Raw genomic sequence first — 25,418 nt, forward strand, 5'->3', positions numbered from 1 at the left:
TTGAAGAAAACTTACAATATCTTAAAATGCGAGACAATAAGTGTTGGCATTACAAATGAGCCATTAGTGGTGCATGTTGTCTTTTCACTATTTATATTTTGTGTACATTAGAACTACAGCTACTAATGATTGAAATAAAGAAACAGCAAGTGTCCTGTCCAGTGGAACCAACTGAGACATCATTCAGCCAGATTGCAAAAAAACTGCTTACCAGTTTTTTAGCTCAGTGGAATTACGTTGCTTCACATTTATACTACAACAGAGGTAATTATTGCTTTACGTTAATGACTCAATTACTTTATTCCCAACATGATTCCCGACAGTGATTGTTTCATATCGACAGTTTAAACATTATATTAAACCTTTTAAGGCTCATGTGACATGATATGTGGAGATAAAAGTACACTCATGTTGCCTCTGTTAGAAAACAAACAGAGGCTCTAACACTGAACGCGGTGAAATCTGAATTTCGATCAAATGGACCTCATGCTGCGTCTGTGTCTTTACCTCAGGCAGTGTTTTGCACAGACGGATCTGCAATCTTTCTCTCTGCTCTGTTAGGATTTTGTTTAGACTGCTTTTTCTTTGACCTTGGGAACAGCAGTTTAGAGGCAGATGAAGTCTGTTTAGTGTTCAGGAAAACAATTGAACAAAAGTACATTTCCATGACAACTGGGCAACTCTGTACGCTGAGGGAGACTATGTGATATGATTGGAAGCAAGAGCTGTTACTGGGCGGCACGAAACATAGTTAAGTGAGCCAGAATCTCCAGTGTTTAGAGGAGACTGAGCTGAACTTGCTTTGTGATTCAGGCCAATGGAATCTTAATGTGTTCACCCTGGCATAACAACTGGAGGCAGAAGGAAACTTCTATAAATGTGTCAATGCTGACTTCTTTACACAGTAGCTGTTGCTTTGAAAACCTCTAAATCAAAAAACATAAAAAAATAAATTGTGATTTTAGGTCAGTTACATGATATCGCTTCTTTTCCAACTTCACATGAGAGGTGCTTTAACAATCATGCTTTAGATGTGCTGCATAAGGGTTTTGGTTTCAAAGCTCACAACCTCATCAGCAGTAATGTCGAATGGAAACTATGATAACAAAGATTTGATGACATACCTATTTTCACAACACATATTAGTCTAATTTATTACTGCTTTGATGCCAAACAGTTATGTTATGTGTTCACCCCTGTTTAGTTGTTGGTTGTTAGCAGGATTACTCAAAAACAATTGGACCAATTACCATCAGAGGGCATATCCAATAATTTTTACTTCCTTTATTATTGTGAAATAGGGCGTTTTTCACCATTTTCACAATTTAATAACTCGTAAATCTTGATTTAAAAAAATGGTGCATTTAGAGATATGATATCTATGAGTGTGTGCAATTTGGTACAACTTGTTTAAATGTAAGGGGACTGTTGGGCCTTGGTGCTCTACTGAGTGCAATTCTAGTTTGAACGGTATCCTCCACCATCCAAAATGACATCTTGTTCAGAGCTTGATTTGATTGACCTGTTGCTCTAACATTAAAAAGAAGCATCTTTAAATCAGTAGCAATCTGTAGCTGTCAATATGTTTTCGAATGAGTTATCTGTACACTAACTTAATCTACAATCCACTGAGAGGGAGACAAGAGGACACAACAAAATAGCCGAGACGTTGAAGAAAACATGCATGTGTCACACTGACATTTATGAGAAGGTGAGTTAAAGTAACATTATTAACTTCTGTGGCTGGAACATTAATGTTGTTTTCATCTGACTGCTCTAAGCAATCAAATGGGATAAGTAATCTTATGCAATAATGTCACTGTCATCCATCTCAATGTTCCCTAAAGAAATATCACTAAACTCTCTGAAGCTGTGGGCTTAACACACTCACAAGACATAACAATTAAAAACTAAAAACTAATATACATTTGATTTTGGTCAGATGACTGAGGCACTACTTGGAGCTCCTAACATACACACTCCAGCATTTTGTAGTGAAACTTAGAACAAATACATTTATTTAATATAATAACAATATTTTACGGATCCCCTAAAGGCAAGAATCCTTTTTGAGGATTACTTTTGCATTTCCTCGCAATTTGTTTTTCGATGCGTTGCAAAACTATACAATCCTTTATTCTTTCTAAGCCATAGTAGAGTCATATATCTCTGTCTGAACTCATCTGAGCCTGAGGGAAAGCTTGCCGAGACCGACTAAAATCTGACTTTCTCAAACAAGCATTCTGTTTTTATGTCTGTGATGTGATTTGAATGTAACTAGCTTGCTTGCAAGTCTTTGTCTAAACCTGGCCCAGCCTGATGGATCCCGACAGGTCCCAACGGTTTGGTTATAGTAGCTCAGTAGCTAATTTGCACTGCATTTGCATACCTCTACGGTATGGATCAGTTTATTGAATTTAACATTTCACTGGGCATTAGGTATGCTGCTAAGTGCCACTACTTAGATATGGTTTTATAATTAGTGAAAATAAACAACTAATTCTCTTGAAGAGTATAAGATAAAGTATTGCAAGATAACGTACAATCTCAAAAGAGTCTCACTGTGACCTTTCAGAGTTCCGTAAAAGTACTTTTAACTGGGTTATAAGGACCTAACCCGACTTCCATAGCACATCATGTTGCATCTTTGCTCGGGGTGAGATCGGGGTGCATGCAGACGCCAATGCAGTTCTTACATATTCTTCTCAGCAGCCCTCTATATCGCTTAGAAAAACATTACTCAGGACAAAGGCAGTCCTTGTAGAGAGCAGGCAAATGTGACTGCTCTTCCTCTACATAACAAGCTCTTTAAAGCGCTGACAAGCACCACAACAGCCAGGGGCAAACCTGCAGCATTCATTATTCTGACCCATGCTTGCCTTGCCAAAAATTTACGTCAGTTTTACATTTGCATTTTACATTGCCCGCCTGACTGGATATTCTCTTCATTAATCACCCCCACTACTAGCCTCGTTATCATGGCGCTGGTTACTGCTCAAAAACATGAGCAAGTAATGCAAAGTGATGGCGCGATTGGGCTTGTTATGCCTTTAGGTTTGGGATTAAGCGTTCGGGACTTGGAATCTTCTTCGCTGGAAAGAACAAAAAGGCTGAAACTGTTGGGATGAAAACCCACACAGAGCTGGAAAAGTACCAAACACAATGTGTCCTATTGCAAAGCATCAGAACAAAGCTAACGGGAATCGCACAACACTGGGTGAATTACACATCGCTTAGATTTAGTAGGTGTCGATGCACTCATGACTGTGTGTGTGTGTATGAGTGTGTGTGCGTGTGTGTGTGTGTGTGTGAGGACATCTATAGGGAAACAGAGAGTTGTTGTCAGCAGAGAAACAATCTCCATGATTCTACTTCTGATCGCCTCACGTCTAAATTCAGTCTGCCGTGTCTCTCCTTATCCGCTAATCAATACTTCCCTTGTCCATCGGGCGCTGCCACTCCCTGCATTGACTGACAGCAGCCATGCCTCTTCCTGGCCATTACATGCTGTAATTGTTTCTTTATATTCCTTCTGCCGGACCGGCTGTGTTACCTTCATCTGGCCTTATGTCACCCTCTGGACCAGCAGAGGACATAAGGCCGGATCAATCAGCTCGCCCACAAAGCCCCAGCAGTCTTTTATGGCTCACACATAATTCACCGGTCACATGTCACAGTAACTGACTGGACCTTTTTCCAAACATAAAGCAAATGAAATGGTCAGTGAACAGAGGGAACAACGAATGGCATCTGGTGTCAAGATCATTGCCTGCAGATCGTCTAAATAACCAGATTAATATCAATTTATCTTGACAGTAACAGACCTCGGATGTAATACTGCAGCAGCATTAGAATTTAATGAAGTCATGGTTCTGGGAAAGTGTAGCTGTGTTCTGGTCTCACATATGGTAAATGCACCAGTGGCATGCTGTCAGGGCCACTCAAGTAAAGCTGTGCCTGATCTGTCTAAAAATAGACATTAATTCAATTCAAGCAATCAAACGATCACAGAACAGTGATGTAAAGGATCCGATGTTACCAACTTCCACAGAACTTTTATTTGCGTCTATCGTTCCTGTCATTTTTGTCGGTGTGAGTGTGTCCCTTTGACAAAGTGTTGGGGGGGAGGAGCTTGTTGTGGAGTTTTGTTCATTTAGAACCAAACCTGATTACAGTAGCGAAAGACAACTTTGTGATATTTCTGTTGGTTCCACTATAGCAAAGACAAGACCTGTTTTTGAATTTCACCAATGTGTTTTTGAGAAAGGCCCCCCACCATCAAATGTAATGTTTGTTTCTGACTGTTAACAACACGGCTACTGCTGTCAACCAGCTAAGAACAGCACTTTAAACTGCAACACCCAAGCTCAGTGCTTTGATAAAGGCAGGGTAAAACAAACCTGAAGGCAAGTTTTGTTCCTGATACAGTAGAAATAATGCCAAATTTTGGATTGGATCTTGGATAAATGGACTGCTGTCATATAGAGCTTGATAACATGAAATTACCTCAACATGCACCGGATATTCGTGGAGGATGGACTGCCACCTCTGAAGGTGGTTAGTGACCTCATTGAGGACATGGGCCGAAATAATAATGTTATGCTAGCAGCCATTAGGCAGGTAACACATGAAGAGGTCCTCTTCTCAGTCCTGATGTCATTCAAGGCTTGTGGATAGAGCTAATGGATGGCTATGAATCATTCTGTTCATGTTTTTGTTTTATAGCTTTTGGACAAGCACAAAAGTGAGGATGTAAATGGAGTCTGGCTGTTGGTCAAGTCCTGGACTACCTGGACAAGTCTGGACATGTTGGCTGCTGAATTTGTGGAACACAAAAAAAAACGGTCCCAGCAGATAACTCCAGGTTGTTTGACCATGGCTGTCTCCACTCCTCATTTTAAGTTCCCTCCTTACTTAATCCAGTGTCTGTTTCTCTCTAGCTTCCCCTTCTTTGCCACCTCTTTTTCTAGATTGAGTTTCTAGATTTACTCCAGTTGTCCCACTGCCTGCTATTTCCATTACCTTGGGAAAGCCACCAATAAGTATCAGGGAATACGAAAGCACTGAAGAAAGCATTTGGTTTTTCCATGAAATTTCACGCAAGAGGCCAAATAAACTTGTATAGTAAGAGTGAGGCTCATAGGGACCTGCACTAAAGCCATTACTGTGCAATAAACATTTAATTCATAACGATAACATAAAGTAAAAAAAAAGAATACTGCCACTTAAATTTAACATTTATTGATCAGTAGACCTTTGAGGTCTGAGGCAGAATACATCTACAGCAGTTGCATTAGCTAATTCAGAAACATATGGGCCTCATGTGGAATGAATCTGAACAAAAGGGGAAGCAGGCTTCATTACAATGCTGCTGTTTGTTTGAATCCGCGGATCCAGGTGTTGCAGCTGAATTTGCATTAAAAAAACATGCTTATTTTAACCAGGAAAAGAAGTGAGTGTATTGCACATGCTGCCGATGCATTTCCCTTATCTGCCTATTGTATCTCACTGAAGCCAAACAGGTGTTCAGTGGGAGGAAACAGCTCCCAAAAATACAGATTCACATAAAAACAAACTGCTTTACTTTTCTTCCGTGACCAGTTTTGTCTTCTGCTTAATATCTTTACAAAATCAATACGTTGGAACTTCTGTCACATTCATGGTCTTGAGATGTAGCTGGCTTCGTAGTGCAGACATAACCAGTGGAAACACTTGAGTTTGGTGGGTTTACCCCTCCTCCTTTCATTCTTGTTGACATTTATTAACCAAACAAAAATAATGGTGCCAATCAGGGAAAAGAGACAACAGGGGAAAGGCAAACACTGTGTCTAAGCCCAGCTAAGATCCTGATGGGCCGCACGGTACTTGACAGGTGTGGTTCTGCAGCTCTCACCTCCCATTTGCTGTCCTGGGTTTTCCTCTTAAGCTGGATGTTCCAGTTCTCGGCGTCCACCTCGGCGCAGTGAGCGATGGTCATGGCCACTGGGCAGAAGAGGTCCAGGCCTGGAGGACCGTATGTCACCTCTGGGCCCAGAAGGATTTCACAGCCTTCCAGTGTTTGGACACTAAACACACCATGACACACAGACACAGACACACACACATAATGAGAATGAAAACCAGCGTAACAAGAAAAGAAAAGTCTTGCAAGGAAATTATGTTGCCTGAGTTAGTATATGGACACACATCAGCAGAAAGACATCCTGCTCTGATCCAAATGCATCATAAATTATTTTTTTATTGCAGGGAGAGGTTGTCTGAACAGCTGTCTTCTTATGTGAAGCAGGCATGCAATAAATTACTGTGCTGCAAGACTGATAAACTACAGAAGCATTAAGGTGAAATGCCTTAATGAGTTCTGTACTTTAAAGTTTTTGAAGCATGATCCCTAATCTGTGAAGAAGAAAAAAAACTCTCACTCTTGCAAAAAAGTGCAAGAGTGAGAGTGTCTGTGTTAAGATTGTAGGCTGTGATCTTCACATGACTTCCAGTATTCAGCATTATATATTTATGATCCGAGAGTAATCATACACGGGAACAAACTCTCTCTGAGAAACAACAAGCTAACGAGAGGAGCTTTTGAAACGAGCTGGGCTGCAAACAAACCATGCCTGAGGGCTTATACCTCCAGGTCCGGCTTCCTGTGGGGGCCAGTGCTGTAGAATTGTTGCTCTAGTTCAAGCTACTGCTGAACGGCCGTGCCGCTAGAAAATGCTCCAGCCCGGGTGAGAAAGTCACAGTAATTTGTGTCGAGCAGGAGTGTGCTCATTAAAAGCAGCTTACAGTAAACAGGTCTTGCAAGTGGATGGTGGCAGCAGTTGTTACAAAAAGGAAAGGGCAGGCAGGATCATGAACACAGGAGAGCGTCGCCTCTAAAAAAAGCCATGAGCCCACTGGGACTTTACATCTTGCAATCCACAAAGCAGAACACTGCAATGACAACTCAATAAAACATCCTTAGTTAAGTAGACTCTTTTTATATAAATATTTTACTATTTGATCTAACATTGTTTACTTAATTGTACTTTTTACATATATATATACAGTATGCATTTGTACTTATTCCACTAGTCCCCCAACCCTCTATTTCAATCATTCCCCCTCGAAAACCGATAACCAAAACTGGCCTTTTTGGGATTTCACTTAATTGGCTAAGTACTATCTCAAGTACTATCTCCCACATTTTGTTTTTAGCAGCACTACCAGCAAGGCTATATGGTTGGCAATGTTGGATCATAGACTGTATATAAAGATGGATGACATGTCTCCACTTCCTCCCGATGTACACAAATTAGGCCAAAATATCCAGTAGAGAGGTGCTGTCATTTTGTTATTTTTACATTATTTGGAGCCAGAGTTTGTGCAGTCATGATTATGAATATGGAGCTGCGGTATTGAGGTCCCGCCAACACTCAACCAATCACAAGTCTGTCTCAGCTGTCAATCATGAAATTCACGCCATTTCTATAGCATTAAATAGTTAATTAAACGCAAACTAACTGAAAAAGTCAACATTTGAACATACTTAGGTGTGATAAGAACCACCTAAAATGACAGAAACCATCTTTGAGAAAAATTTGCCAACATGGAGGAGGACGGGTTTAACATATATACTGCAGCCAGCCACCAGGGGGTGATCGAGCACTTTAGCTTCACTTTTGGGGGATGTCATGTCATCCATCAAATTACGAGCCCCAAAATTCAAAGGATCTCCAGATCTATTTGGCAGATTGGCCTTTAGCTTTGCTTAAGATTTACATGGTCCCCCAGATAAATCCTAACATCTTTGGTAAAAGCTTAACTTAACTACCACTACTCTGCTTTGATTTAAAAGGACCTGTACAACTAATGAGATTCCATTCAGGCACAGCAGCACTTTGTGTTAAGAGCTAATTAGGAAATGTTAGCATGCAGGAATTAGCAAGTGCAGCCTCAGAGCTGCTAGACACATAATCTTGTTAAATGATATATGTTTTTTATACTGGAAGCCCAGCAAAATGGGAGGTGAGCACATCTGAAGTGTTCGTTAAATTGCAAAGATAAATTGAGTACACAGCTATGGCAATTAGGAAAAGTCGTTAGTAAGAAATTACAGTGGAAACCGCTTATAGCGATCACGACACACAAACACACACACATCTAAAGAGGTGCTCACTTTTCTCTCTCTCTCTCTCTCTCTGTTTCGTTGACTTGCAAACACACACAAACACACACGCACACAAACACACAAACCCACACACATCTAACTGCTGCTCAGTTTTCCCTCTCTCTCTTTCGCTGACTTGCAAACACACACACACATACACACACACACACTCACTCACACACTTGCACGCACACACAGAAACTTTTATCGGACATATGTATAAACTACAGAACTGGAGAGACGGAGGAGATGATGAGGCGCGCACGGTTTGTCTTGATTCGGTTTGCGCAGTGCGAATGATGACGACACTGAAAAGAACATTAAGTAACTGACAGAGCCAGTAAAAACTGTAAAAATCTAATTTTTTCAGTGCAAACATGTTTGAAAAGACCCAAAATGAACACTGTAAGCACACTACCAGATCACTGTAATCAATTTATTTAAACACCATTTGTAGAGGAATGATGCTGTCCTAAGCTTTTTGATCCATATAAGTGGTTGATCACAATACCCGTGATTATTAAAACTGGTTTCCACTGTATTGTTATGAGAGGTTTAAGCCGAAACCTCTAACCTATGATGGACCATTATATCACAGAGTATGCATACAAAATTCTAACGCCTCCTTCATTTCTCTTTCAGTCGGATTGTTCAACCTGTTGGTGGGTTCATGACCTCTTTGTTTAACTCCTCATTTGTATTGTCCTGCTATTCATGTTGAGACACTCCCATATCTATCTACAAAAATAAAACACAGTGTCAGTGTAAACAAGAACAATCCTTCAATCTATAATACATTTCATTTGTGATACATTATTCTCTAGCTTAGCAGGTTCCATCAAGATGCAGAACAACATCCCCTGTCTTCCCAGTGTCTAATGGGAAGTCGGTCCTTATATGTTAACAGCAGCCCTGCTCTTGACAGGCCCTCGACCCCTCAGCCAACAGCGCCGAGCCTGATCACACGTTCACTGCAAAGTGTAGCCAAGGAGCCGATTAACTGATCGTTATGAGCCCTCAGCTCGGGCCTAAGAGTCCTACAGTAACCTTACAGGCTCCTGTCCTCTTCTCTAAGTTCCACTTGTCATCACGATGAAGGCCTTCATACGGCGGCCTCTTAAGCCCCAAGATGAGGTGCATTATTTAAAGAGACTGATGACTCACTCCTCAGGGAGCCGCGCAAAGTGGCATACTGGGCAAGGGAGAGGGTCGAGCAGCGCTTAACAAATGCATACATTAGCATGCTCCATTAACTTCACCTTTATTTGCTTGTCGTCTTCCACCTGTTTGTCCCACTGTGATTTTAGGCATTTTGAAGACACCTTATGTGGTGCATGGATGCATTAGTCAAACAGGCATCCAGAGGTTACCCTTTTAGACTTCTGCTTCTTCTGCCGCCATCGTCCATAACATCTCTGTTTTGCTGCAGCCTGTTTTTCCCCTGCTAAAGTTTTTCTTGCAAAGCTTTTATCGGCGCAACTTCAGTAATCAAGGATCTGCATGGTTCCTTGATTGAAAGAACAGCTCTTTAAAACATTAACAATAGCAGAAATTAATCCCCCGTCTATTTTAAAAAAAATACACTGCAAGGGACAGTGTCTTGATTTATAATACAACCCTAATGACTATTCAACTAACTTTAATACCCCACTTTATTTCCAGTCCCAGAGCTTGGTGCACCACGGCACACTGGGAAAATGACTCTCAGCAACAAGGCAAATCACTTGAAACAATTCACACAATGATATGTGTTCACCTATCATTTAGAGTCATATTAAAAAAATACAACAAAATGTCTGAGTGAGTTGAGTAAATGTGCAAAGCACTTAAAGGCACATAAATAGCGATATGTTCTGCCACATTATTGTGTACAGCAGACACTGTGGTGCGTGGGCACTGTACACTGAGCTCAGCTGTGTGATCACAGCCTCTCAGGCCCATTGTTATTGGTAATGAGTTTATCAAAGGGACCTGTAGAGCCGAGAGTCAATCCTTTTCTCTCCAGCGTGTGTTCTTCTTGTTTTTGATGAAGTCAATAAAGGGCAGAGACGAGTGCGTATGGATGTTAGCTGAGTCATGTGTTTATCTGAGCAGAAAATGGAAAAGATGATAACCATGCTAAAAATCGATCCGTTAACTTCCCATCCAAACTCTGGACTTTCAAGTTTTGAAAGGTGATATTGCTTTCAGATTAAAGTCTTATCATGAACATTGGTTTTATTTTGAAAATATTGTTAATTTTAGTCATGGGGCTTTAGGGACTGCAATAATAATTGATGCCAGGCAGTTGGCCCATGGGTTTACACTTTATTCAATTTAATCTACAACAATACAGGTTTCCATTGAATAGGGACTATAAAACCACAATTAGGTTAGGTAAGCAAATTTGGATTATGTATTTTTCCTGAAATTACGTCAGTCCATACTAGTACAGTATAATTACAATATTTACCAAAATACAGGTGTGTGTAACTAATATAACATCAATTCTCTAATGTCAGTTGCTACTGAAATAACTATTTAAAATAAGACTGTATATTAACATTGGGAATTAGCTTTAGGATTGTTCAGTATGTTGAATAATGTTTTATTTTTCATGTTCATTCATTTAGTTTCCATATGCATATAATGTCGAGGTCTGTGGTTTAATTCTGATCATTATTTTGATCATTGATCCTCATCCTGTTTCTTAGCATTGAATAAAAAACAAATTTATCAGAAATGTGAGCACTTGAATATAAATTTGTGATTTAGTGAATTAGTGACTAAAAGGACTAAAATATCTTTAGTTAACAAACATGTTCTTTGACATTTCAGTTTATGACCTTTGCTTTTTCTGGCTGGACTTCTGGGCAGCTGTCACATCATGCGTCCTTATATAAACTCACTGAAGGGGAAACAGAGTTGTGTGCTTTGCAACAATACTATGAATGTTGCGTCTGAGATGAGCGGTGAGGTTCGAGCAGGAGCTGCCCTGGAGCTGTTCCAGAGAAACAGCTGAGCTGGGTCAGACACTGTGGGCAGCCTGGTCTATGACTGCAGGGCCCTGCATCCGCACGGGAAGCCATGTCCCACCTATGCACCGGTGCCCTTCTACTGACAACCATGTGTATGAGATTATCATGTTAACCCCCAAACTGTTAAATTGATCCTGGGACACACTGTGCGAGTTCTGAGAGTTTTCCTCCTCTGGTTTATGAGGTAAAATTGAACCAGGGCCATCTAGACAACAATAAAACGGCGAACAGCGGCGTGTCCCAAATGTTCATAGAGCACACATTTGGAAGTTCCATCATTAAAAGCTCTGTTCCTACCAGGACAAAGGTGTTTCTGCCTCAGTGGTCTGAGGGATTTATCTCACAACACAAAGCACTCGTAAAAACCTCAGAGGAAAGCGGAATATGTCTGACCTAAGCAAAACTGCGCCTTGAAAAGATTTAGATGAGCCTTTGAAAAGCTTGAAGAACACATTTTTTTTTTTAGAAAGGGGCTTTAATAGGACTCTGTCAGGGTGTGGAGAAGTAGGCTGAGCAGGGATTGGGGGGCTGGACGCAGCAGAGAGAGAGAAAGGATGCAATTCTCCAGCGTCTGCGAGGATGTCGACAGTGATTGACAGCTGGTGAGATGACAAACACAACAGACCACAGGCAGAATTAAGGGTGTCTACAGTAAACATCTCACACAGCGAGGTGGAAAAAGAAATAAAGCACTTGAAAGTCACGGCTGTGGCTGAAAACTGAATACTGACGGATTGAAGCTTGAGATATTTTTTATTGTGTTTCAATGGTGGATCAACCGGTGGAAGAAAGCAGACCCTTAATGCTTGTAGATAGAAAAACAAGAGATGAGGATGGCTGCAGACCTTCCTGTGCAGATATATAAAGAACACTGCCGAAAAAGAATTCACGATTCATGGGTGTGTATACTTACTGGGTAGCATATTGAAAGTGTTACAGAACAAAGCGCGCACTGCAGTCTTTGAGGTCAGTGTATCATGTGTCGTCCTTTGTCTAAAGGGGAAATTGACTGCCTGCTTTTAAAATTGAGCCCAAGTAGAAGAAATGACACATTCATTGCTGTTTGCACCTTATTATTTCAGCACTTTGTCAGGTCCATAAAAGCCTGTCATTTCGTGCGGCTAATGTTGGCACTTTATGGGCTCTCTCTTTTCTTCTTGTGACTTTGTTCAAGCGGAGTGGCGAAAATAAACACTGACACTTCAGAGGAAACTGGGAAACCCTTGTGGCTATCTGAGAGGGGCGAGTTTACAGCCCCCCTCCCCCCTCCACACGTCCCCCCCTCAGAGAGAAGCTCAGTCCATCCAAGGGTCATTACCTAGCTGTGATCAGAATACACAATGCTGTCGAGATAAAAGGCCTCGGGAGACGTCTGCGCCTTCCATTCCGCTGTGCATATCCATCAGCGCACCGCGCTCCATTCATCACCGCATTCATCATCGTTTAAACAAGCTTCCCAGGTAGTGCCTCTCTCCCAGAGCGCCGTATTGTTGACAGAGTGGAGAACATAAACTACATATTGACTCTAGGCGGAGTGGCTAGGACACCGAAAAAAAAACGGAGCGAGATTGGAGGTTTCACTTTGCTTCCTGCGCGTCAGTTGGCTAAATGAAGGACTCGGTTGCAGAGCCCCCCCGCGGTCGCACGGCGGGAACTCGAGTTTTTTCAACAGCAGCTGGGACATCAAAGGCACAAACTACCACCTGTGAGAGGCTTCTGGAAATGAACACCCATATTGTGACACCTAGAGGACTCCTATAGGGAGCGGGCGATGGGCTGCAGTGCTTGCTGGGTCCATCTGTCAGGCAGCCAGCCGGTAAACGCTCAGAGATGTGCCGATGGCCACAGGGAGGGTCACACACATCTGCTCTCTTTACATGTCTCCATGCAGTACTGCCCAGAACACAACATGTTGGCTAATTTAAGGTAACACTGATGATAGCAGCAGTTTTACCTTTTTTACACCAGAATAGGCAGGTTTATACGCAGTTTTTTTAAACGTGGGTAAACCTGTTAAAAAAAAAAGGAGTCACCGACGCACCAGAAACCGAGGCACTATCCTCCATCGCTGTCTAGACCACCATATTCAAGAAGAAGACAAAATTAACGCGACTCGAGTGTCATGTTTCCATCACTGCAGATCGGAACTGGAGCCGATAAAAACTAATGTCTTCTGCAGAGTCGTTTGACCTGATGGGAGTGAATGCAGATTATATCCATCTCGTCCTATGGGCTGCGATGAGCTAATGAATTGGACGACTGGATGTCCTTGAACACACTTGCAGGACAAAGTCACACAGTAAGTAGGACAGCTACATCAAAATTCAAAGTCTCCAAGTCTGAGATGAGAAAATTACTAAAAAATGTTAACAGTAGTGAACAGTACCAACCTTAATGCTCAGATTGGTATATAAGTGTAAAATCAGTGAAGCCTTTCAGAATCCACGTTTTTTACTTTGAACTTATTGCAGAATTTCTACAAATATATATATATATAAATTACATTTGTCAATCAGACTAAAATAATCACAGGTTTATAGAGAGTGCTTCTTAACTCAGAATAATGTTTATACTCATTCCAACGCCCAACAGTCCCTTAAAATCAATCAAGCTTCACCAAATTTCACACACTAATAGATATCAGTTTCCTAAATGTGTTTGAATTAATATGATTGATCAAGAATCATGAATTATTCCCTGGGGAAATTATGAAAATTTTTAAAAGTAAAAATTAACTGAATGAAAAGTTAATGGGCTCCTCCCTGACCTGTACCACAACGTCCACATTTGTAATCTTGATTCCAAACTATCAAACAACAGACAAGGGTGAAAACATAAACTCTTCATTGTCTGTAAAAATACTAAATGGATACATTTCTATTGTTCTATTGTTTCTATACAACTATGGACAAGCAAGCAGTTTAAATTACACTTCCCTGGCGACACTGACAATAAATCCTCTAATTTATCTTAAAGCGCGAGAATCTTCATATTTAATACTCAGAGGAAAGAATGAGCAAAGTCAGCGGGATAAAAAAAAACGGAGCCTCATTAAAGGGAACTCAACAGAGACGATTAACAGTGAGAAACAAACACAAAAACACATTTCTTTGACATCAGTGCGCTTAACTGTAACTCTGTGGTAATTAAGCCACCAATGATGGAGCGTATTAATCTTGTAACTTTATAATCTGCTTCAGTAAAACTTCTGAGTGTTGTTCTACTGAGCCTGGTCTCCTCCCTACACACTGCAGCTTTAGCCGAGGGTTCTGCATAATTAGAGAGGAGCAGGACAGTGAGGACGGAGGACGGAGGTTTTGGGGTGATGGATGATAGGACAGACGGAGACTGACAGACAGATAGATGCTTGAAATGATATTTGGGTGAACTCTGGCCTCACCTTGCTTCTCCCTGATTGATCACCATGTACATCTCCCAGGACATGTTTTCAGCCACGGCTCCATGAGGCACCAGCAGGCTGACCCCTGGAAAACACACACAGATGTGTCAGCAGCCGCCTGACAGCGCGTGGTGGGGGGGGGGGGGGGCGAAACAAGGGCTTACAGCAGGTTGTTCATGATGCACGGGTTATGGAAATATTTATGTGAGCTTCATTTGACATTAATGAGCTGTGGGAAAGCAAAGAGCAAAGTGAAACTCAAGTGTGTAAATAAAATATCACAAAAAGACTTTTATCAGAAACATAAAGAATTTCAATAAAATTATAATAAACTTTAGCACATGCAAACACTGATGGGTATAAGAAATGTATATTTAAGTGAATGAGGATGTATAGTCACTCAAATATTTACACAGGATCGGGCACACACACACACACACAAGTTGCTATATGTGCTTCTGAATTGTGATTGGCTAACAGCAGTGTTTGTCTAAGCTTAAGTATGTACAACGCTCTGAATGACCTTCAAAATTAAAGTGTGTAATTGCTTTTTAAAAACTGATGCCGTAACAAAAAATGACTAAGACGACTTTTGCCTGAGCTGAGTTTGGCTCAGACTATAGGTAGAAAACATATGGTGAGCAGCAGCCTTTCATGTGAAAGTCATAACCTTCATTGCCCCAAACATCCCTGTTCAGTTATGCTGCTGTGAAACAAAGTCAGGCTCCTTCCACCTCTTCCTCGGACAGCCAGCGGTCAGATCTGGCCTTTGCTCTCTCAAGGTGGTGCTCTGTCCTTCGCTCACAGGACAGGTTCACTTTTCCCCCAGTCTCAAGTATTGTAAAACAACAGAGCTCAACTGTAAGTTTCAGGATTTCAAATTGGCTGTAACTTTGAAAGAAACCCCCTTTTTTCTAACTTCAACAATGAAGTCTCTTACCGCATTATTATTAAGCATCAGTTTATGTTTGGCATCGTTACTCATCATTTACTCCGACCTTTTAAGTCACTACACGACTAGTAACCATGTTATCTCAGTCTTTTATGTGCAACTTCCTCTAGATTCATCTCCTCCCTCGGACTAAACACATCATGCAGTTCTGTCATATCGTTCTCTCGTTACTCTATGATGTCTGACCGTCTCATTTCAACTATGCTTCTGATGTAAATCTCCTCTTAGACTGTCTGATTGTAAATTTGATTCTGTCTCTTTAGATCTTATGCACATGAAGTACTCTAACCTGGAGTCTTAGGATTTGAATATTAAATAAACTACAGAGAGTTCACTCCATTAGCTACTAAGAGTTTTAAAGGAAACAATGCAGGGACATTAAGTAAACGTGCATTGCTTCAGCATCAAAAAAAAACAGAAACCTTCCTTTTTCAATTCTTCATAAAAACAAACCTCAATATTAACCATGATGAAGGGCAGTACTGAAATCAGCTGTAATACAGCCAGTCTCCGGGAGCAGCCCCCCATGTGGTCCTGACTGATACTAAGTGGCTTCATCTCAGTTGGCTCATACACCAAGGCCTCACAGGCTGCGTGTGTGTTATCTGTTGTCCACACTCACAACTATCTTCATCTGTATCATCTTCAAATGCATCTTCTGGGTCATGAAATAACAATTAAAACCTTTTTAAAACAAACTAATGGTATTGAGTCAAGATGGCTTTTACTTTGAAACTGCTACAGGAAGTGTTGCCACTACATGTGTTTGTCACATATTCCACAGATTGCCACTGATAAAGATAATTTTCCCTGTCTATTTCTCTAGAAGGTTAGCACGTCTCATGTGGGCAGTGTGGCCGCTCTGAACTGATAACATGGGCGCAGACATGTGTAATGGAGAAACATAGATGAGTCAATATATGGATTTGAATTATGTTATTATGTAAACACGTCTCTCTGAATTGGGCACGTCGATCTTGAATAATCATAACAATCTTTTTTTTATTCTAATCTCCTTGTAACAACAATTACTAAACTTCTGATTATGCAAGAAGCAGTGCAGCACTGGCTCGCCTCTATTCATCAGCCCTGCCTGACACTATTCATCTGCTGCTGTGTGGATGGCGGAGCATTCACAGCGAAGAGCAGAGAGCATATAGAAGGCCCATGCTCTGAAAAGAAAAGGTTCAGAGGGGCAGAGGGGGAGAGGGGGAGATGACAGAGAGAGAGACAGCTTTTGGCAGCTGTCTGGGGAGGGGATCTATTGTAATAGCAGCAGCCTTCTTTCAAATGTGCCTTTTAAACCAGTGTGTTTTTAATAAATAAACCTGCTGTGTCAAATGTTCATATAGAGTCCTGTACTCGATCTACAACCGTTAATAATGGAAAAGACTCTCAGTCATTCTCTGAAATGTCTTGTGTAGCATTGATAGGAAACGCCACTGACTTTAGAGGTAAAAGGTCGGGTTAGTTGACAGAGGCTGAACAAAAGAAATGACTGAGGGGTTTACCAGGTAGTGAGGGTCCAACATGGGATCCAGAGATTGGGGATCTTGGCCCACACTAAAATCTGCTCTCTTGTCCACCAAGTTAAGGTAGTGAAATACAAAGCTTTAATAAAATAAGTGACTTAAATTACCTTCTGTCTTTTATTTCAGTATAGAACCCAACAGTATGGTTATATTCTCCTGTAGACATCTTTTATTTGCAATGTCAAAGAGAAGTACTAAACTACCCACAATCCTCAGAGGTAATTGCGACATCTCTGATTGGTGGAGCTGTTTGTTACCGTGGAAATGTATACCAAAAATACAGAAATCATGTCTCTATGATTGGATGGTTCAGCCTTACATTACATTTACTGTAAAGCAATTATATTTCTCTTTCTAAACTACAGTGTTTTGAAAATAAAATTCAAAAGGGTGAAAATAACTTCAACAAGATTAAATTACAAGCAGAATCGCAAGGAAGTTGTCGGTAGGGGTTAATTTCTGATGGTTCAAAAGATACCTAGTTCCTTCATTCTTAAGATAATTATGTTGACAGTCTTGTGCTTTTGTATTTTTTCTATGTTACTTTTTGCATTGAATCAAAGGTGTTATGGTCACTGTTCATCTGATAGCTGGTCGTTATGGTTACGGACACACTGCTATAATTCCACGCATGTTATTGCCACTGACTGTCAATCAGTGGAATAGCGTAAGCCCACTGGCAGAGATGTTGCATGTCACAACAACAATGCAGTGGGGAGACAATCATTAAGATTTTGCATAGTGTTACCAGTAGTCACAGTGCACCTTTAGCAACACATTCACTAATTCACTGCAGCACATTTGTATTAGACTACATTAGTTATACACATGTACTTGTTTGAACTTGCAGATGAGTGTGAATTGTCATGGAGCCCCACGTTTGTTCACCCTGCTTATGTGTTGTGTTATATATATATATATATATTAAGATTAAGATACATTTATTTGTCCCAAACACATGCACAGAGGGAAATTTAACCTCTGCTTAACCTCTGGTGCAGGACACACAGAGCAGTGGGCAGCAATGTACGGCGGGGAGCAGTTGTTGGGGGAGTAAGGTGCCTTGCTCAGGGGCACTAGACAGGGTAGGGAGAATCCTCCTGGATTTTTGGACAGCTCAATCCAGGTTCGTCTTTTTGTTGTTTCTCCGTGGAGTCGAACCAGAGACCTTTTCTGCCCATAGTCCAAGTTTCTGCCACTAGTCCACCGCCTCTCAGGGAAACAAAGAGAGGCTGTGGCGATAGAGAGACGATATACCATTTATATATTGGTGTTGATTTGCTGTTGTGTTTTCTTTGCCTGCAGCTTCTTTATGTGTTGTCCTGGCGACAAAGCTCTTTTATTCATCTGCTTTTTTTTTGTCCATTTCTCTTTGTTTCCCTGCCACACTACTCACTGAGAAACTATGTCTTCTGCAGAAAGTAGGGCCAATTAAAAAAGGACGTCAGAGGATTGTCCAGAGTCGTCAGAACATTGTTTGCAGGCAGAGATGTTGCTGCAAATCATCTCTCAATTACGCCAACACCTCTAAATCTCAAACCTCAGAGGCATAACCTATGCTAGAAATTTGGCTTAACATAAAATTATGTCAAAATATTCACCATTTAAAATCTAAATAGTGAAATATAACTACAATATCTGCAACCTGTGTGAATCCACTCTTTAACAGGCTCAATATAAAAGTCCGGTGAGCTGTAAGGTATGCTGCTATTTTGGTTCTATACCACTGAGGTGAGGAGAAAGCTTCAGTAATCTGCAGTGAAGTGCTGCGTGCGGCTGGCTATTCACTCTAATGAATAGCAGTCCCCGCCGACAGACTGTGTGAGTGCTGCACTTGACAGCAGTGACTGCTCCACTCAGACCCTCCGCCTGAAAGATGACCGCAGGAGGCTGATTATACTTCACCTCTCCACGCCAGGCGAGGGCCACAGAAGAGGGCCGTGAGCTGGAGCGGGCTGTTGACCCCCAGACAACTGTAACAGTCCATGCAAAGTCCTCCAATCACTCCATTTGTGTTGGCGGGACACGATGACAGCGTGACCCATGTTTGCCTGAGAGAGCCGGCGATGATGTGGAGGAATAACAAACAGCTGCCTACCTTGGCAACGGCACTGATTGAGTGTGTAGGTGCACAGATAGTTGTGATGTGCCATAGAAACAGGCTGAGTTCTTAGTGAAGCGCAAACTCATTTAACACTTTATGCACGTAATCTTTCTCCATCTTTACTTAGGATAAAAACTTTTTCCAATAATTTGCTGCAATTTAGTATAATGGTTGTTTATGGACCTCATTTTCATGGTGAATACCTCTGAAAAAGCTTCATAAGAAGGATATAAAGAGTTGAAAGTGTTAATTATAGTGTTTACGAGTGCTAGTTCTTAAACTGCCTGTTCTATTGTCATGTGTTAATGCTCCGGAGACAACTTCAGAATTAGTCCTTGTCCTCGTTCAACAGTTCTACAATATATGGTCTGTTTTTCTTGTTTTCCTGATTTATCTCATCTAAAGTTTTTATCATCAATGTTTTCATAAAAAGAAACTGAATTTGGTTTATTATGTGGCTTTTATGTATTTTTTAATTATTTGCCGAACTAATTGTTGTTAGTTATTTTTCCCACATTACATTTAGGCGATTTAAGATTTTCTTTTAAGCAATCGACATAATCTTAAAATCAAAATAAAATCTCACGCATGTAATGTCACTCAAAGCATTGTGTCAACAAAATTAACCTTGTGCTGGTTCTCCAAAAAAAACAAACCGGAAAGGATTCTGTTAATGTAGCCAAGACAGAGATCATCATCTGTTGTGTGTCAGTACATCAGTAAAAATAAAAATATAAGATCAAAATGATCTGGAGGCGAATTGGACCCACGGTTTGACCTAGCTGCCAACCACTGCTGTAGTTTATCCAAGGACATAGACGACATGTTCAACTCGGTCTGTGCACTGACAACACACAAACGCCCCCCCACTGATTGCTATCTGTGTTCACCTGTATGTATTGCAGGTCCAAATCACACCAAACTCTGCTCGCACAGCCTATTGGATGAAGGGTTAAAGAGATATGCGCTCCACATATAATATATTTATGGAATTGGTAGGTAGATATACACTCACCAATCTTAACTTTCTTTGGAGGCTTGATAGTTTTGGTGTCAAAGAAAGTTAAATATTTAAAATTGTTTACAAAGCTGCTCATGAAGAGGCTTGCTGGCTGGAGTGGTCGATGGGGACTGTATTATAGTTGGTAAACCTCAGACGAAGCTGAGTGCCTAATATATCTGTCAGAAGAGGAGATAAAGCAACAATCCTCCTGACAGACTCTTCTCATCTTTCATTCCGTCAATCTGAGACCCTGCAGTGTGGGAGGTACCACAGTGTGCCGCTGACAACCACAAATACAGTAGTTTGAGAAGTCTTTTATTCCAAGTGCAATCAGCAGTTTCAACCAAAAAAAAAATCCTGCTGCAGAGAAGTTTCATCCACCATGTAATCTACAGTATGCTTTGATTTGGCAATTTTTTACTATCATACTGTGTTTTTACATCCTAATGTGGTCTGTATTTGTATTTTATATGATGAATGTTCTTGTGCTGTTTTTATGTTTTTGGTGAGCTAAAGAGAAATGTCCACTTTGGTTGATAAAAACCATAAAGATGAATTCTGTTTTATTCTATTCATACCTTATTTGTGAAAACCCCTGATTTGTGTTTCTCTTTAGGCAGCATGCCACCTCCCAACTCTGAGAAAATTCACTGCACCACTTTTTTCTGTCAGAGAGTGCGTGTGTGTCTGTGTGTGTGCCAGCAAAGCACCACAGTGAAAAACTGTGCTTTCTTGATTGCACACGCAGCAGACCGTTAACAGCAACAACAAGCAACATGGAACTGGAGAAAAATAGATATTTGTTGTGTTGGGAAACTTCCTGTGGAAGCTGAACCCAATGCTAAATTGGGCTGGCTGATGATGGCCACTATAATGAGAAGTTACTGCAGCCTCTTATTATGGAAACCAAGCTGCTTTCCATTATCAACACAAAGTAAGATAGAGGCAGAGCCTTTTTATCTCAAACTTCCTGTGAAGCTCACCGGTGTTGGGCACCACCAGGCGTCCTCCGGGGTGGCCGAACACACCCGTGGTCCTCAGCTTCTCTTTACTGGAGCTGATGGGTCCGTTGAGCGTGAGCAGGCCCTTCTTGCGTCTGTCCATGGTGCTGCTGTAATCCCGGCCCAGGTCTCGCGGGAAGGTCTCGGCGGGAGCTTTTGCGTGGAACTCCGCCCGCTCAGCCACACCCAGCGAGACCATGAAGGAGCTCTGAACTTTGACCTTGATGTCTGGCAGGGGGTCAAAGAGCTCTTTGTCCGTGCTGTCCTGGAAGCAGAGGGGAGTGCTGTACGTCCGTCCCACCGTTAGGTCAGGCTGCATCGAGGAGTTGAGAAGCAGCGGGTTGCCTGCGGAGATGGAGAGAGCACAAAGCGCACGGTCACCTAAACGCCCCGCTCACAGCTGAGGACTTGCATTATCTAGGGCAACTGGTTTTGTCCCAGGGACCACCATTCTGACTAGAAAGTTATCCACGGCCCACATGCCTAAGGAAGTTTTAACATTTGGTTTTCCATGTTGGTTTTATTTAAAACCCTCAACAAATCTAGAAAAATCTCTGAAAAAACAACGAAAACGGTTGATTTTCACCCCCGGTTAAAAACCCCTTATCTAGGGGACTCATTTATTTAATGAATCAAAGCCTCTGTGTTATCTCACATGGGATAACACAATTCACCACTGTCCTAGATACAATGCAATAAAGATAGTAATACAATTGTCATTTGTTCTTTCTTTTATTCTTGTTGTGTTAGTTATTTTGTGATTTTGGTGTAAAAGCTGACAATTGTGTCAAGAATTCTGTAATTTTCCCGGCAGAAAAAGATGTGTCACTCAGTTTGCATGGATTAAATATGGATTTCTGTCTGCAGCACAATGCAGTACATTCAGCAGAGTTGGATTTTCGTAAGAGAAGGCACAACGCACCTGGATACCTGGATGTTCCCATGCAGGTCACATTAATCCAGTTCAGATCAGGTTTAAAGGACACATCTCTGGGCTCCTTTAAGTACAATATTCCTGCAGCTGACCAGTGACGCTCCAGTAGCCTCCCAATTAAAATAACATGTCCGGGCAGGCGATCAGCGCTTCAGAGGTAAGGGAGCACAACCTGGACAGAAGGTCCAGGGCTCGGAGCCACGGTTAGAGCGTCAGATTTAATTACCAAGCGCTCACAGTGCTTGATCTCCATAATCCATCTGCCAGACTCCGCTCCTCTGGACGGGGAGGCGTCCTCCTGAAGGACAGGAGGCAGGGCCAGGAGGGGTCTAGGTGACTGCTCTGTAAATGAGGGTAGTCCTTCAGCTCGCAGTGTGGACCCAACAGCCTGTGGAGGGGGGTCTTCATCTGCGGCCATTAGATGTGACAACGCTGCCAAACAGAGCGAGGAGTGCACAGCATCGATCTGGCAGACTCGGAGGCTCAGTGCCCCCGGACGAGCTGTGCCAAGATAACGCCGAAGTCACTGAGTCCTTGCTGCCCAGCTGTTGCCTGGCAAGGGGTACAAGGCGGGAGGCTAATGTTGTTTTATTTTTAGGGAAATGGTTAATCACCGGTGGCGTGATTTGTGACGAGCATTTTGGGATGTGTTCGTTCTGACTTGTTCTTGAAAAGCTCAACTTTTCCTGTTGTTTCTGTCCCCCCCCCCTCAGGAGTCTCGTCAGTGAAATATGGAACACGGCCACACATGTATTCAGATCCTAACAACCGTGCTGCTGCTCTAACGCAGAGTGAATCATAATGACTGGAGCTGAAAGTACTACTTATTTTGACTATATTAGAAAGTGTTAATTATTTCTTGATGAATCAATTGACCATTAATAAAAAATAACTGTTACACTAGTCACTATACAGAGTTTCAATGTGCCCTGTCCTGTGCTCTAGGTATCATGTTCAGTATCATGTACAGAGTGAAATACACTGTTGCTTTTCATTTATGTATTAACTCTGTCATGGTTTATTCAAATGTTAAATTACCAATATGTATTTACTAACTGAATGATTTTCATTCATGTCACCCTCTAACAAAGCAAAGTGATATATTGTATGTCAATGTTGTTCAGTTGACTGCAGAGTAACACTGCTAAATGCAAAGCACAATTTGTACAAGAGCTGAACATTTTGTTGTCATCTGTTCCAAAATTAAATAAAAGAAGAGATAAGCTATCCAACCACAGATTTAGATACCATGGATACTGGATAAACGATGCAACCCCTCTTTTGCTAATTTGTGTAAGTGGACCTTTTTAGGGTATTACATGGTGCATTATAACCATATTTCAGTCCATGTATATAGCAAATCCTAACAAAATGTTTAGGAAAATGTTTTTTGTTTTGTCCATGTCCCATCTGCTAACATGGAGGAGACCGGCTTTATGACCTATACTGCAGCCAGCCACCAGGGGAAATCCAAGTGATTAGACTTCAGTGTTTGTGAGTTGGCATGAAATCCATCGTCCATCATCTGCAGCCTCCTGCTGTAAAAGCCGTCACTTAAATCTACAGTGAATAGTCTGGCCAAGAGGAAACGCTTTCCACGTGAAAGGCTGGCTGTCATGGCTGCCATCAGCTCAGGTCGCCCATAATGTCACGACAGATGATTGCTTTTCCTTTTGGAACTAATTACATGTCTACTTCCTCATGAAAACTAATGACAGTGCTTCGTATTTAGCAGCAGTCTGTACATAATGCGGAACAAAACTGAAACACAATCCATCTTCTCACTTTCTTTTCTGTTCTGTGTTTAATGCGAAATGAAAAAAACATTTCACTCAGTTATTGAAGACAAAAGGGCACAAAGGTGTCATGAAACAAATGTGTTTCAATGTGACACAGTCAACACATACATACAAAGTGATTAAAGTACCTGTCAGCTGGATTTCACTTTTGTTGTTCACTCTCACCTGTTCCTTTTTTAGATTTGGAGGCCTCTATTAAAAGAGCTCTATTTCATGTCTGTCATTAAAATACTGCCAAAGTACCTACGTGCCAAATTACTGTAATTGTAAAAACTGTTGATTACAAAGATTACCCAAAGACATTAAGTTGTGTGTTTTATTCTACTTACAGCCTATGTTTGCTTATAGGAATGCAGAATGTTTATATTTTATATAGACTCAAACGTATCTTATGACAATGAACAATATCAAGGCTTAATTATATTTCTTTGTCATAAGAATTTGATAACAACAAAGCCACATTATATATTCTTCTGTCATCTTGCTCTTGTACTCTATCCACTACCGCATATTGTTTCACCTGTATTATACAAGAAACAAAGTCTGAGCAGATGGGAACATGTTAAGTAATTTCTACAAAGTTAGTGTTCCATATAAATATACATGCTCCATGAGAAATGAAAAGATGCATTTCTGAATGCTCTCACGGTAAAAGCAAACCTGCGGGCGACTTCGCGGCTATTCGAGGACTCAGTGAGAGCTGCAGGCGAGTGGACATCACCCCTCAGCAGCAGATATTCGATCAATGCAAAATGTTCTCCACTCCGGCCGAGTGGAGAATGATCTGGTTATCGCTTGAGTGTGCATCTTTAAGAATGGCGTGGGACTAAAATGGAATGGCAGTGGCGAGATGAGAGAAGTTAATGAAATGTACCTCAGGTTGAATACCTTGAGGGATCGGTCTGGAATTGGGCCTCTGATTAAAAATCACTCAGAGGGAGAGGTAATGCAGAGAGACAGGGTCAGGTCCGAAGACTCATTCGACACACTGACTTACAGCCGCTCCGGCAGCACACAGCCATCCGAAAGCATTAAAGAACCTCTTTAACTATTTATGTTTTTTTCTCTCTGGTGATTATTAGGCAGGAAGCCACTCATTGAAATTAAACACACACTTTTAGAGGAGTTTCCCCCCTTGAGGAAATGTTTGTGAAAAAGTGTTAAGAGTGCAGTCACAGCAGAAACAGGCCGATATAAAACACCTCAACAACTTGCTCCCAAACAAAGTGCCTCTGCCGTAAGGAGCCAGGAAGTGATCCTCATTTCACGGGGAGCCTCAGCCGGCTGAGGGAGAGGAAAATGGAAGAAAGTGATTGTGGCCGGTGCAGGGCACAGCAGGCAGGCTGCGGGGAGACATGGCCTATTTAAATAGGATTGATGACCTGCTGAATGTAGACCCGGCTTGTACCACCCCCCCCCCCCCCCCATTCTCCTCATATCTTTCCCCGGTGATGTGGGGTGGGGGCTTGAGCTACTCCCTAGGCCTTGGGGGAGCCGGGGGTATAGCGGGGGCACCAGGAGGGCTTCTCA

General features: G+C 41.6%; 1 protein-coding gene across 1 annotated transcript in view; it reads right to left on the minus strand.

Moving 5' to 3' along the window:
* unc5db (unc-5 netrin receptor Db) overlaps window positions 1-25,418 on the minus strand; it is a 182,580-nt gene that overhangs the window by 21,341 nt on the left and 135,821 nt on the right. Inside the window, exons 10-12 of the mRNA XM_061071591.1 lie at window positions 21,138-21,500; window positions 14,564-14,648; window positions 5,894-6,065 (exon numbers count right to left, since the gene is read on the minus strand). Of these exons, the coding sequence (XP_060927574.1) occupies window positions 5,894-6,065; window positions 14,564-14,648; window positions 21,138-21,500 (620 nt within the window). The remainder of the gene's footprint in view (window positions 1-5,893; window positions 6,066-14,563; window positions 14,649-21,137; window positions 21,501-25,418) is intronic.

Source organism: Limanda limanda, chromosome 5, assembly GCF_963576545.1.
Source record: "Limanda limanda chromosome 5, fLimLim1.1, whole genome shotgun sequence".
Classification (NCBI taxonomy): domain Eukaryota; kingdom Metazoa; phylum Chordata; class Actinopteri; order Pleuronectiformes; family Pleuronectidae; genus Limanda; species Limanda limanda.